Source organism: Sciurus vulgaris (genome assembly GCF_902686455.1).
Source record: "Sciurus vulgaris genome assembly, chromosome: 2".
NCBI classification, from domain to species: Eukaryota; Metazoa; Chordata; class Mammalia; order Rodentia; family Sciuridae; genus Sciurus; species Sciurus vulgaris.
Window position 1 is genome coordinate 80,199,509 of NC_136462.1, and position 12,918 is coordinate 80,212,426.

The 12,918-nt window shown below is 48.8% G+C and overlaps 1 protein-coding gene across 6 annotated transcripts; it reads left to right on the forward strand.

Annotated features, from left to right (window-relative positions):
- Positions 1-19: 19 nt before the first annotated feature.
- On the forward strand, positions 20-8,714 carry NDRG2 (NDRG family member 2). 6 transcript variants are annotated; one of them, XM_079126114.1, is made up of 17 exons: positions 106-148; positions 1,692-1,758; positions 2,460-2,540; positions 2,846-2,887; positions 3,235-3,340; positions 3,571-3,691; positions 3,847-3,909; positions 4,804-4,864; positions 5,071-5,157; positions 5,321-5,377; positions 5,551-5,654; positions 6,120-6,164; positions 6,459-6,510; positions 7,004-7,051; positions 7,284-7,319; positions 7,454-7,505; positions 7,731-8,714. In XM_079126114.1, the coding sequence occupies exons 3-17, from the start codon at positions 2,466-2,468 to the stop codon at positions 7,895-7,897; spliced, it is 1,116 nt and encodes a 371-aa protein (XP_078982240.1). In that variant the 5' UTR covers positions 106-148; positions 1,692-1,758; positions 2,460-2,465; the 3' UTR covers positions 7,898-8,714. The 6 variants fall into 6 exon arrangements, with proteins under 6 accessions (XP_078982239.1, XP_078982242.1, XP_078982240.1 ...); XM_079126113.1 differs by lacking the exon at positions 1,692-1,758 and having other exon boundaries at positions 20-148; XM_079126117.1 differs by lacking the exon at positions 2,846-2,887.
- The last annotated feature ends 4,204 nt before the right edge of the window (positions 8,715-12,918 follow it).

Below are 12,918 nucleotides of genomic sequence, written 5' to 3' on the forward strand. Positions count from 1 at the left end.
CGGGAGTCCCTGTTGGCCATCCTCTCTCCCCTCCTGCGAACACCCTCTATTTATAGCAGCCCCCAGCATTCCCCGCCCCCGCTCCTTGTTGTCCAACTTCTCACGGAGCAGCCGGAGAGCAGGCGTCGGGACGCAGCAAAGAGAGGAGGTACTAGGACCCTGGGTACCCGGGAGTTGAAATTCCTGCGCCCTCGACGCCCCCAACCCTGCTCGGGGCTGACATACCTGCCCGCCCCCAGCTCGCGAGACCCCCAGCCTCTTCAGCGGCAGTCCTCGCCCACCTCCTCCTTCCTTAACCTAACTCTCTGTTTCCGGGGGGGCGGCAGTTGAAAATTTGGGGTGTTAGTACCTTGTAGAGCTCCCTCCTCCCGTCCCATAACTGAGTCTAGGGGCGAAGAGTACCACAGGCAGATCCAGGCCATGATAGGGGCGGTGTTGGGGGCGGGCGTGGGGATCCCTTGCAGGGCTGAGGGGTCCCCACGCACGCCCCACACCGCTCCGTTGAGGGGGATATTGTGGGGAGCGCAAGTGGAGCCTGGAAGCATCCAGCAGTTTGCTTTCCTTGCACTCCCTTCTGCCCCAGCACAGCCCCAGCCAGAGCGGAGGACGGTCTGGGGCGGGGTAAAGGGGGGTGTGTTTACTGGGGGTCTGGGGCGGATCTGCTGGGAGCTGTCGGCCCGTGGGCGGGCTGGGGCGGGCCGGGGGCGGGCCTGCGGGGAGTCCGAGCCGGGGCGGGCCCGAGTCAAAGGCAAGTGAAGGTGGAAGCGACCGCGGCGGCAGCAGGTAGGGGGAGGGGCAGGCGAGGGGCCGCGGGGCCTGGAAGGCGCCCGCCGGGCCGATGGGTGGTTTGACTCCAGTCTATTGAAGCTGGCAGCTCCGGGAAAGGGGCCCGCAAGGAGGGGGCGCTCGGCTGCGGCGCACAAAGGCGGAGGCTTTTGCGGGCGGCCGGGCGTGTTTGGGGTGTGTGCGAGATTATGTCCACGGTCTCGGGCGCTTGGCGCCCACAGCTCAGAGGTGTCGATCCTCACGCGGACTGGCAGCGTAGGGACAGGCTGTGGGTGCTGGGCCCGGCCAGTGCCGTAAATCCTGCCCATCCCTTTCCAGCTGGCGCTTGCCCGGCTCGCCGTCGGGGAGGCTGGGAGATTATGGGACCGCCCTCCCCACCCTCCCCTTTCTCCACTCGCGGGACCTACATTGAGGGCCGGGTGGAGGCGAGAAGCGAAGGCGTGAGACTTTTTTGTTTTAAAATGGTGGAGGGAAACCCTTATCTTAAACGAGAGCTGTCAAAAATCTTGGGGGTTCCCTACACCCCCCTTTTAATTTTCAGGAGGGAGATTTGAGTAGTAACCGACTGGGCCAAGGTCACACTGGTAGTGGCAGAGCCTGGGTTAGAATCCAGAGGTTCTGACAGTCATGCTCTTTCCTCCTCCACATCAGCACTTCCTTCTTGCCATCCCCCATCCCAGCCTGGACGGATGCCTGCTCTGTGTTGCCCCGCAGGTCCCTCCAGTATTGATTGATTGAAGCCTAGAGAGGACGCGTTCTCTGGACTGAGGGGTAGAGATTGGGGAGGGTTACTGACCTGGGGAGGGTTGGTGACCCTGGGAGTCTGGGTCTTGGCTGATGCTTCATGTCCCTAAAAGACCTAGGGTCTGTCTCCCATATCATTCACCTCATAACTATTTTCTCAGACCCCAGAGTCAGGAGGAGTGAGAACCCTGACCCCTAATCCCACTGCATCCAGCCAATAGGAGCCCAGTAAGTGACCCCACCCACAGGCTGCAGGCTCCTTCCTCCGCAGGTTTGCCCTGGTGCTGTGTCCCTCCCTGCCCCCTCTAATGTTGAATTATACTATTTTATTTGTAATCAGGAGGGAGTCTTGAGTCTTGGGACAAAGGGAGCCATTGGTTGGATTGGATACTCAGGTTCCTGTGCTGTAGTGCCCCTTCCCCCAGTTGGTCATTGCTCTGGCCATTTTTAGTCCCCTTTCCTTTGAGCTGCTGACCTTGGGCTTTAGTTGAAGGTCATGGTCCACCGTGAACTCTCATCACCCTGTCCCTTTGTACCTTTAGAGTACCCAGTCACTGAGCCACGAGTTTCACCCTCTACCTAACTGGGAGTGTGGGTGTCCCCTAAATATAGCCTGGGAAACCAGAGCCACACTGCTGCTCTACTCTGGTATTTCCGTACAGGATAGGGAAAGGGTGGGGTCTGGAGGTGCCTGTGTTGAGGGGCAGCAGGGAGGTTGGTGTCCTGATTCCTCTTCTGCACCCCCTTCTCCCAGGTGGTCTGGTAATGGAGCTGAGGCAGGAAAGGTCCTGTGGGTGTCCTGGAGTAGTCTTCAACTCCTGGGTCCTTCTGTACCCTGTATAGTCCAGTGCCAACAGGGGAAGCTGGGTGTTTGAGGAGGTGTAAGGGTGAGGAGGCAACCACCCTGTCTTGTTTCCTCACCCTGCCAGGCCACCATGGCAGAACTGCAGGAGGTGCAGATCACAGAGGAGAAGCCACTGTTGCCAGGACAGACCCCTGAGGCGGCCAAGGTTACTGGAGACCCACTGGCTTCCCTGCCCAAATCCCAGCCCTCTGAGCATTCCCCTTGCCTCCTGGCTTGGAAGCCCGTGGCTCTCATTCTAACGCGCACTCCTGCTTTCCCCACCTCCACCTACCTCTCATCCATACACTGCAGTTGGAACCAGATCCTTGTTTGTCACTGTACTAACCTTCATCCTCTTCTGTCTCTTCTTGTCAATCTTGCTTTGGTCTTCGTTGGTTTCTCTTTACCTGTCTGTGTGTCACTCCATCTGATTCTTCATGTTTGTGTGTATCTGTATGTGTATCTCTCCAGGAGGCTGAGTTAGCTGCCCGAATCCTCCTGGACCAGGGACAGGTAACAGCATGGGGGCAGTCCCAGGGTGGGAGGAGGGGCTGTCCTCTCCCCCAGCACCTAGCAAGGGCCCTACCTGGTTTTCTTCTCTCTTAAGTTCCCTTCCCCAGCTCTCCTCTTTCCTTCCTTCCTCTTCCCTCCTCAGAGTTCCTTGATGCTCTCCAATCATTCTTTTCCATCCTCAAACCCATGTCCACCATCCTGTTGTCCTAAATTCTTGCTGATCCTATTTTTAATTTTGTTTTCTTCTCCTTTTTGCCACCCCATCTCCATGATTTTGTGTAGCTCCTTCTCTGGCCCCTTTTCCTCTCAGTCTAACTCCTCTCTGATGGTGACCTGTTTTCCTACAGACTCACTCTGTGGAGACACCTTATGGCTCTGTCACTTTTACTGTCTATGGCACCCCTAAGCCCAAACGTCCAGCAATATTCACCTACCATGATGTGGGACTCAACTGTAAGGACCTTCATTTTCTCCTCCCCTTCCTTTCTGGGAACAGGCTGGGGGAAGGGTACAATTGTAGAGGGAAGAGTCAGTGTGGGCAGGTAGGGAGCCCAGTGACTTGTCAAAGAGAAGTTCTCTCTTAGCCTGATTGTGGCATCAAAGCAAGAGGGTGGGTGGGTTTTCACGTGGGAACACTTTTCCCTGTCTGATTATTTTGTTGGGGTTCTTTGGGTTCTCTTTAGATAAATCTTGCTTCCAACCGCTGTTTCAATTTGGAGATATGCAGGAAATCATTCAAAACTTTGTGCGGGTTCATGTCGATGCCCCTGGAATGGAAGAGGGGGCTCCTGTGTTCCCTTTGGGGTAAGAATTAGCCCCTTATCCCTTTACCAGACTGTAAGGTACAGGGCAGGTGTGGGGAAGAATGGGCCAGGGAGGAGGAAGGGGAAGGCAGTGGTGATCCTGGCAGAGGATAAGGAGGGCACAGATTGGTATCTTAACATTCCTCTCTTTCCCAGATACCAGTACCCGTCTTTGGACCAGCTTGCAGACATGATCCCTTGCATCCTGCAGTACTTAAAGTGAGAGGCCTGGGGACCCCTCCAAACCAGAGTTCTCTTTCTAGCACAAGGAGGCCCTTAGTACTACTGTGCCCACCATAGTTCCTGGGCTAAGTTTTAGTTCCTGGCCTCAATATATTCTTTCTCCTCCATGCCTCACCTTGATTGTTGAGAGGAGGGTAGTGGGTTTGGAAAATTGACTAGAGTCCACAGAATAGCCTTAAGGAATGAAGGAAAGGAGAAGGGTCTGTGCTTAGCCCTGCCTCAGGCTGAGGAGGGGCTTCTTAGATCTGGAAGCTAGAGAGGAAGAGGTGGGGGTGACCTAATCCCGGAGGAACCAGACAGACCTGTCTCTTCCCCTCCTATTCTTCCCTCCTCCATACACACACCTGGTGAACTGGGAGCCCTGCGTGTAGGTGAGTGGGAGAAGGAAGAGGGAGGTACTGACTCGTGGGTTCTGTTCTTAGATTTTCCTGGGCACCATGGCTCTTGGCAACTCTGAGACCCTCCTTGCCTCTGTTTCCCCCATTCTGTTGTTCACCACAGTTGTGTCTGTTTTCACTTCTTGCTAAGTTCCGTTCTTTCTGTAGAAAGCAGAACAAGTTGAACTAGCTCCTAAGAATGTAAAAAGAGCTATGCATATAGGAAAAGAGTGGTTGGTAGGTTGATAGATGGGTGTCTTGTCTCAAGATATTCCCAGGGCTAGGCTTCAGAGATCTACACTGGCTTCCAGTGCCAACCTTGTCACCAGCTTTTAGCTCCTTAGTACCTTCCTTTATATCCCCCAATGGAAGGTCCCTTGCTATCCTCCTTTGTGCCTCTCAACTGAGGGAGGAGGGTGAGGAGTTTGAGGAGACTGGGCTGTGACAGGTTTTAGATGCCAGAGCCCATGAGACATATGTTTCCCTTTTATAGTTTCTCTACAATAATTGGAGTTGGTGTTGGAGCTGGAGCCTACATCTTGTCACGATATGCTGTAAGAAATAAAAATTTCCAGATGGGGAGAAGGAGGGTCCTGACTGATTAGAAGAATATTGCTTATTAGCGTGTGTGTTCAGAGGAGGACGTGGGGACGAGGGTGGGGAGTCAAGCCCTATGAGAACCTCAGGATGGGTGGAGCTCAGTGGGAAAGGGACGAGTCCATGCTCTGTTTCTGATTTCCTCCTTTCTGCTGTCCCTCAGCTTACCCACCCGGACACAGTTGAAGGTCTTGTTCTCATCAACATTGATCCCAATGCCAAGGGTTGGATGGATTGGGCAGCCCACAAGGTTTGGAGAACCTCTGAACATATAGGGTGGGGGCTCTACAGTGTAACCAGATGGATTCGAGCTTCACGTAGAGGGCGATAGGGTAGGGAAGTGAAGTTGTGTCCTTGCCTGGTCCCTTTTCCCCATAAGGTCCTGAACTTGTTCCCCTGCCCTTTCCTCATAGTTAACAGGCCTCACCTCTTCCATTCCGGAGATGATCCTTGGACATCTTTTCAGCCAGGTAGGTTGGTTGCAGAAGATGGAGGAAGTAGGGGGGACCAGCAGGGACTTGAATGCCTGGGATGCTGTCCTTAGCCAGGACTGATCAAGGGAAAGAAGAAGACTTGCCTCTTCTTATGCAGTGATTGCTGGCTTCTCTTTTCAACCCTAAGTTATCTCTTCTCTCTCCTTCAGGAAGAGCTGTCTGGAAACTCTGAGTTGATACAAAAATATAGGAATATCATTACACATGCACCCAACCTGGAGAACATTGAACTATACTGGAACAGCTACAACAAGTGGGTGGGCCGTGTGTGTGCAAGAGAGAAATGTAGAAGTGGGAATGTGGGGTCATGGGAAGCACAGAGGAGACAGGGGAGTCTGGGAAGTATGCAGTGTGGGAGGAGGGCAGAGTTTGGTGTGCAGCTTGGGTAGCTCAGGACAGACCCAGAAGGAAGAATTGTGAGGCACACTGTCCCCTTTCTCTTGTTTACCTCCCTTGGATTTTTGGATTCTCAGAGGTAAGATGATCTCTTGTTCTGGTGCCCTTCTTTCCTCTTTGCTGGCCTCTGATCAGGGATATAGGGCCTAAGTGACCATAGCAGTTTTGCTTGGGATCTGCCTGCTCTCTCCTTTGGTTTCTACTTGAAATTACCAATGTTTGATCATGAAGAAGGAAGATAGGTTTCTCACAGTGGGGGAGCTTATATCTAGATGGATAGCATTGCCTGTCTAAAATTTCTACTCTTTGAACCCCTCTCTAGCCGCCGAGACCTGAACTTTGAGCGTGGAGGTGAAATCACCCTCAAGTAAGACTTTAAGAGATAAGGCTTTACCTCTCTCCCTGGATCTTCCTTAGCTGTTTATATCCCTTACACGGAGAGTTTTTGACAGAGAATTTCCCTGTCATCTCTCATTCCATTATATTTAGTAAGTCACCTCCCCTAAGTCTTCTCCCTTTGAGTCTTCTTGGTGGGGTTAGCAGAGGGAAAGAAGGCTGGTTTCTGTTTGGAACCAGACATTTTTCCTACTGCTGTGCTAGGAAGAGGTGGGTGAGGGAGTGTCAGGGACTCACTGCCTTCTCCCCAACACTATGCCTGTAGGTGCCCTGTGATGTTGGTGGTAGGAGACCAAGCACCCCATGAAGATGCAGTGGTCAGTAGGAAATTTTGGGGTAGTGAGGGAGAGTTGGGGTCTGAGGGTGGTGGTGAGAAGGGTATTTTGTTTGATAAGGGGCAGACTTTGTTTGGGGCAGGGAGATCAACTGTGGGGCATTAAGAATTTGATTCTTTGCTGAGAGGGGTGGCACACACCTGTAATCTCAGTGACTTAGGAGCTGAGGCAGGAGGATCACAAGCTCAAGGCCAGCCTCAGCATCTTATCAAGCCCTCAGCAACTTAAGACCCTGCCTCAAAATAAAAAGCAAAAAGGACTGGAGGTATAATTCAGTGGTAAAGTACCCCTGGATTCAAACCCCAGCAGCCAAAAAAGAAGGAAAGAAAATGGACATTAGAAAAAAAATTAGATTTCTTTGATTCCTGTTAAAGAGTCACCGAGTAGAGAAAAGGACTGGAATAATTAGGGTCCCTGGGAGGGAATGGACCCTAGAGAGTGTGATCTCATTCATTCAGCCTTCTACTTACTCCAGGTGGAATGTAACTCAAAACTGGACCCCACCCAGACCTCGTTCCTGAAGGTAATCCTACTCCATGCCCAGCCTGACTTCTGGCCCCCTATCTGGAGCCATATAACCTCTCTAAATTCAGCTTCTAAGCCATGGTTCTTCTGCATGGGAGCAAGTGGGGTGAATGAAAACTAAAACAGACTGGAGTGAGGAAGCTAGGAAAGAGAGACTCTTTTCTACCTCTTTGGCGGATCATTTGATTTATATGTGTATTGTTTTTTCTTGGTGGTTATCTCGTGAGCAGATGGCGGACTCTGGAGGTCAGCCCCAGCTGACTCAGGTGAGTACCCTGCTGTCCATGAGATGGGGAAGAGGGCTAGGACATTAGTGGCTCTCACTGCACAATGGCCTTGGGCTCCTGCTGGGCCTCTAACTTCACCTCATTGTATCTCACTTCTCATCTTACTTCTGCAGCCAGGCAAGCTGACTGAAGCCTTCAAGTACTTCCTGCAAGGCATGGGCTACAGTGAGTGTGGGGAGAGAAGCTATACCATGAGGACGAGGGAGGGATGTGCACTGAGAGGGTGAACCCATTTTAGTTAATTCCTGGACTCGCCACCATCTGCCATCAGACTCATTGACTCCCTGGCCTCAGTTTTAACTCTGGTCTCCATGCCAGCACCCCACCCTGAGTTGCCAGTCACCCTTCCCCACCCCTTTCTGATTCCATCTTATCCTTCTGACTCCACAGTGGCCTCATCCTGCATGACTCGCCTTTCCCGGTCCCGCACTGCCTCTCTGACCAGTGCAGCATCCATTGATGGCAACCGGTCCCGCTCCCGCACTCTGTCCCAGAGCAGTGAATCTGGAACTCTTCCTTCAGGTCCCCCAGGGCACACCATGGAGGTCTCCTGTTGAATGACCCTTGTTGCCCTGATGTGGGACCCAGCCCTCACCTCCCACAGCACTAACCTGGGAGGTGCATGAGGGCATTGGGCCAGAGTAAGCAAGGGAAATGGGCAGATCACTGGTGGGGAGATGACCTTGATCTTTGATTGCTACCCTAACTTTGACCTTTAACCTGTGATTCCCCCAGCTCCTGGGAGAGGTGCCTAATATCTCTTAGGGACCCAGACCCCTAAATTATCCCCTCTCCCATTTTGGTGTTAAGGAGGAGAAGGCATGTATCCTCTCTCCCTGATCTAGTTGTCTGTAGATGAGGGATAAGAGGCTGTTGTAGCTGTCATGGTGCCTGGATCAGACTCTCCCAACTTATCCCATATTTGCAAGAGCAGGGGATTTGGGGCTGGGGCTCCATTCACCAAAGCTGATATGGCTTCTTATTAACTCTTCAGGGCCCGGAAGGGAATGGGCTCAATGAATGTGTGTCCGGGGAGGCTAGCTGGTGGGTTAGTGGTCCTCAGAATGTGATAAAATGTCCAGCGTATAACGAGGAAGTTGGAATGGGAGATGGTGGCAATGAATGAGTATGGTGAAAAGTGTGGAGTTGGGGCAATGGGAAGGGGCCTGGGGCCATTTGGCTGCACTAACCTTGGTAGCTGTCAGTGTGTGTCTAGAGTGGGATGGGGGAGGAAGCCAAGCTTGAGCCAGGATGCTTGGGGCAGAGGGGTGGGAAGGGCTATGCTGGGGCTCTGACCACACTGTGTTATGTGTGGAGGGTGGCCTCCTGTCTCCCACAACTTCTGCTGTGAAAATAAACTGTAGAGGAATCTGAGTACCATTATTATTCTTGGTCTGACTATCCTGCATCATGCCCCTTTTCCTGTCCTCTTCTTGCCTAATGCTTAAATTCTCTTCTTAAAGTAACACAAATCATGGGAGAGGGCATATGTAACAAAATATGACGATATGAGAACTGGCCCCGGTTCCTGTAGAATGGTATTGTTTTTCCTATCATATTAAGTTTGTGAGAGAGGAACTATTTAGATCTCAGGAGATTGCCTTGTTAGTTGTGGGTCATTGAGAAAGGACGTAGAATTTTAGAGATGCCACCAAAATCATGATCTTTGAGAAAGAAAGCAAGCTGACTGAAATGTCCAAGGATGACTTGCAATCTACCTTCCTGCGGGGTCCTCGTAGAACTCACTCAGAGTCCATTACAGATGGTTCAATATAATCAATAGAACAAGACTAATGAAGTTACCCTAGGGCTTGGGCTGTTCGTAGTTCATCCCATTCTGAAGACTTTCAAAAGGGTTACAGCAAGGGGGTTCCTCTTAGGAACTCCTCTACCTCTGTTGAACACAAGGGATCTGGGAGATAGTTAGACTGCATTTGTGATTCTCTAAGAAGCTTTTTAACAAATATGAACAACAATCAGGAATTTAGGTATCTTGCTATTGAAGGTTGATTCTTGAGTTCTTGACACAGGTAAAAATGAGAAGGCACTTCATAGCATTATTGTCAGGAGTACTGTGGATGGAATATTACAAGGTCATTATAAGTTTGCTTTATAGAATCTCATGGGCATTTACACTTTCATCAATGAAACTGAGCTGAGGATAGATGCAACTTGGTCTAGTGATGACACACTGATAGGGACATGATATGTCCTTGATTTTTTTTTTCCAGTGCTGGTTTTGAACCCAGAGCCTTGTACATGCTAGGCAAGTGCTCTACCTCTGATTAAACTCCCAGGCCTGAGTCCATTTTATTTTATTATTATTATTTTTTGGTACTGGGGATTGAATCCAGGATCACTCAACCACTGAGCCACATCCCCAGCCCTTTTTATATTTTATTTAGAGACAGGGTCTTGCAAAGTTGCTTAGAGCTTTGTTAAATTGCTCAGGCTGGTTTTGAACTTGTGATCCTCCTACCTCAGTCTCCTGAGCCTCTGGGATTACAGGCATACACCACTACACCGGGCCCTGTGTCCAGTTTAAATGTAGTAAGCCAGGGTCAGAAGTGGGGCAGGGTTATGGAGCTAACTATTGGTTGGGTATTGGACAGCCATTCCCAGGGCAGGCAGCAAAAAGTGCTAAAGTGCTACACTGAAGAAAAACAGCATGGTTGGAATCACTGAGGTCAACTAACTACTAGGCAAAACATGAAAAAAGCAAAGAACTGGAGCAACATTGGCCTTTATTGGTAATTAGTGTTATTGGGCATTATGGAAGGGAAGCCAGATCTTTTCTGCATATACACCTGCACAAGTAACTGTAAGGATAATCTTCAGAAATGGGAGTATATTACGTTTATGTGTTATGTTTGTGTGTAGTGTATATATCCTGTAAGTGTGTGTACGAAATGGGTGGCCACTGTTTATGTCTCTCTAGTAGGTGCTCTGTACAAGAAGTACACGGGTTAGGTAGAAGGAAAAGATGCTCGCCAGCAGCAGTGGAGAGGGAAATTTGTTGTCCTTGACTGACCTCCCTGCTTTGTTGGTTCTAGACATTCTATTCTAACCCATGGAGACACAGTGCCCCCCTGTGTTTGGCCTGGTTCTTTTTTTAAATTTTTTAAATTTTTTTATTGGGGTGCTTAATCACTGAACCATATATCCAGCTCTTTTAATTTTTTATTTTGAGACAGGGTCTTGCTAAGAGTCTTATTAAGTTGCTGAGGCTGGCTTTGAACTTGGATCCTCCTGCCTCAGTCTCCCGAGTTTCTGGGATGATAGGCATGCACCACCATGCCTGGCTAGCATGGTTCTGTCTAACTTTTCCCAGTTCTCAAGTCCCTTCCTAAGTTTCCTTGTCTTACAGCTCCACTGTTTTTTGTAGTTCTGCCCCATAGCTATATCAGGAGATCCTGATACCATGTCCTGCTGCTTGTGTATGTTCTCAAGATCAGAGCTGAGAGGCTTGGCAGGTGTGTGTATGTGCGTGTATGCTTCTGTGACTTGATAGAAGCTGAACCACAAACACCTTATTTCTCCCTCTGCTTCAGGCTTAGAACTCCTGTTTATCTCTTCTTTAATTCAAGGAATGTGAGCACTTCCTAGACTTTACAACTCAAGAGAGCTAAGTGAACATTCAATGGGAATGAGAATAAAACTATAAGAATACAGTGAAAAGAGATTTATGGTTTTATCTTGAAAATTCTGGATCTTATAAGGAGAAAATTTCAAGGGTAAGTCTCTGAAGGTACAGCCATGAACTGTAGAGCAATGGTTTGGTCAAAAATGGACCATGTGAGCTGAGTGCAGTAGTGCATACCTGTAATTCCAGCATCTTGGGAGGCTAAGACAGGAGGATTGAAAGTTCAAAGCCAGTCTTACCAACTTAAAAAGAGGCCCTCAGCAACTTAGCAAGACCATCTCTAAATAAAATATAAAAGGGCTGGGGATGTGGCTCAGTGGTTACTTCCCTGGTACCACAAAAGGAAAAAAAAAAAAAAAAAAAAAAAAAAAAAGAACCATATGTACTGCAATAGTCCATAAGATTCTCATGAGATTCTATTGCCTAGTGACACTATATAGTTTTCTAAGTTTGTGTAAGTATGCTCTATGATGTTTATGCAATGACAAAAATCAACTCATGACACACTTTCAGTCACTAAGCAATGTATGACTGTACGCTTGAAACAGTGAAGGAAGAGATGTTGAACACTGTAGAGTACTCTAATGGTTAGGGAAAATGTTGGAGTGGGAGACACCATTTTTCTAAGGAGATTTTAGGACTAGCTAGAAAATGAGAGTCAGTTCTCACTGGAGGCCAGGGGTGTGGCAAGGGTAAATGGTATCCAGAGACATGTAGTTTATTTATACCCTCTTTCTTTACTAACCTCAGAATTTTCCCCATATTGGATAATTATATAGCAAAAATATAATGCATTCTGTATTTGACATCCAATAAATCTAAAGACAGAAACTCAGAATACAATTTAAATTTAAAAAATTAACCTGTGACTGGCATTTTATAAGCATCCCCATAGGTCAGGGCCTAGGTGTAATCCCTCTCTGTACCCTCTTTGCTTTTGCTTCACCTTTACTAGTGGCAATGGGCTTCCTGCTCAGGTCCATGAGGGAATGTGAGAGTGTCTGGATGGTTGCCACACTCACACATACCAACCCACTCAAGTTCTGACAGCTGTTCTTTATATTCCATCAGACCAGAGCCAGGAGCAAGGGACTACTTCCTGCAGTGAGGGAAGCAAGATACTCCAAAATTATCCTTCAGGGAGGTGGCCAAGTGGCACAAATTATCTCACAGGAATTAGCCTGGAGCTGTTTTTTGTTTTTGAATATCTTGTCCCCATGTATTGATTTCTGACTTTCCACCCAGCTCCAGCACATCCCCTCAACTTTGTTTTCTCTTGGATGCTATTCTATCACTCCTTATGCATGAATTGTCATCTCACCATGGCAATTTCCAAACCAAACCCTCACTCAGCTCGAAGGCAAAGAAAAGACAGGGAGTTCCAAATGGATACTTCAGAGAACAATTAATCGGTGACAGAAATGGAAAACTGCCTCTAGGAAGGGTAGTTGGATGCCTCATTCTTCTGTTTTCTTCCTAAGTATATAAAAAAATACACACGTGGGACTGGAGGATGAGGGGTGGGGAAGGGCGACACTGATTGAGGAGATATGAACATTGTCCCACTTAAATTCTCTCCTGATTATTCCGACTAGCTTCCCTCATCCCTTTTATCAGTCTGCATATTGTCCCTCATATTTAAAATATATTAAACATACGTATCATATATATGTGTATATATATACGTATATATATATATTTTTTAACATACACATTTATGTATATCGGTACTGGAGATTGAACCCAGGAGTGATCTGCCACTGAGCAGTATACCCCCAGTCCTTTTTATTTTGAGATAGGGTTGTGCAAAATTGCCAGCATGAGCCTTGAACTTGTGTGGCCCCTGCCTCAGCCTCCTGAGTTGCAGGGGTTATAGGCATGCACTAAAGCACCTAGCCCCTCCTGTTTTTATTTTTCAACTCTCATTATTATTCT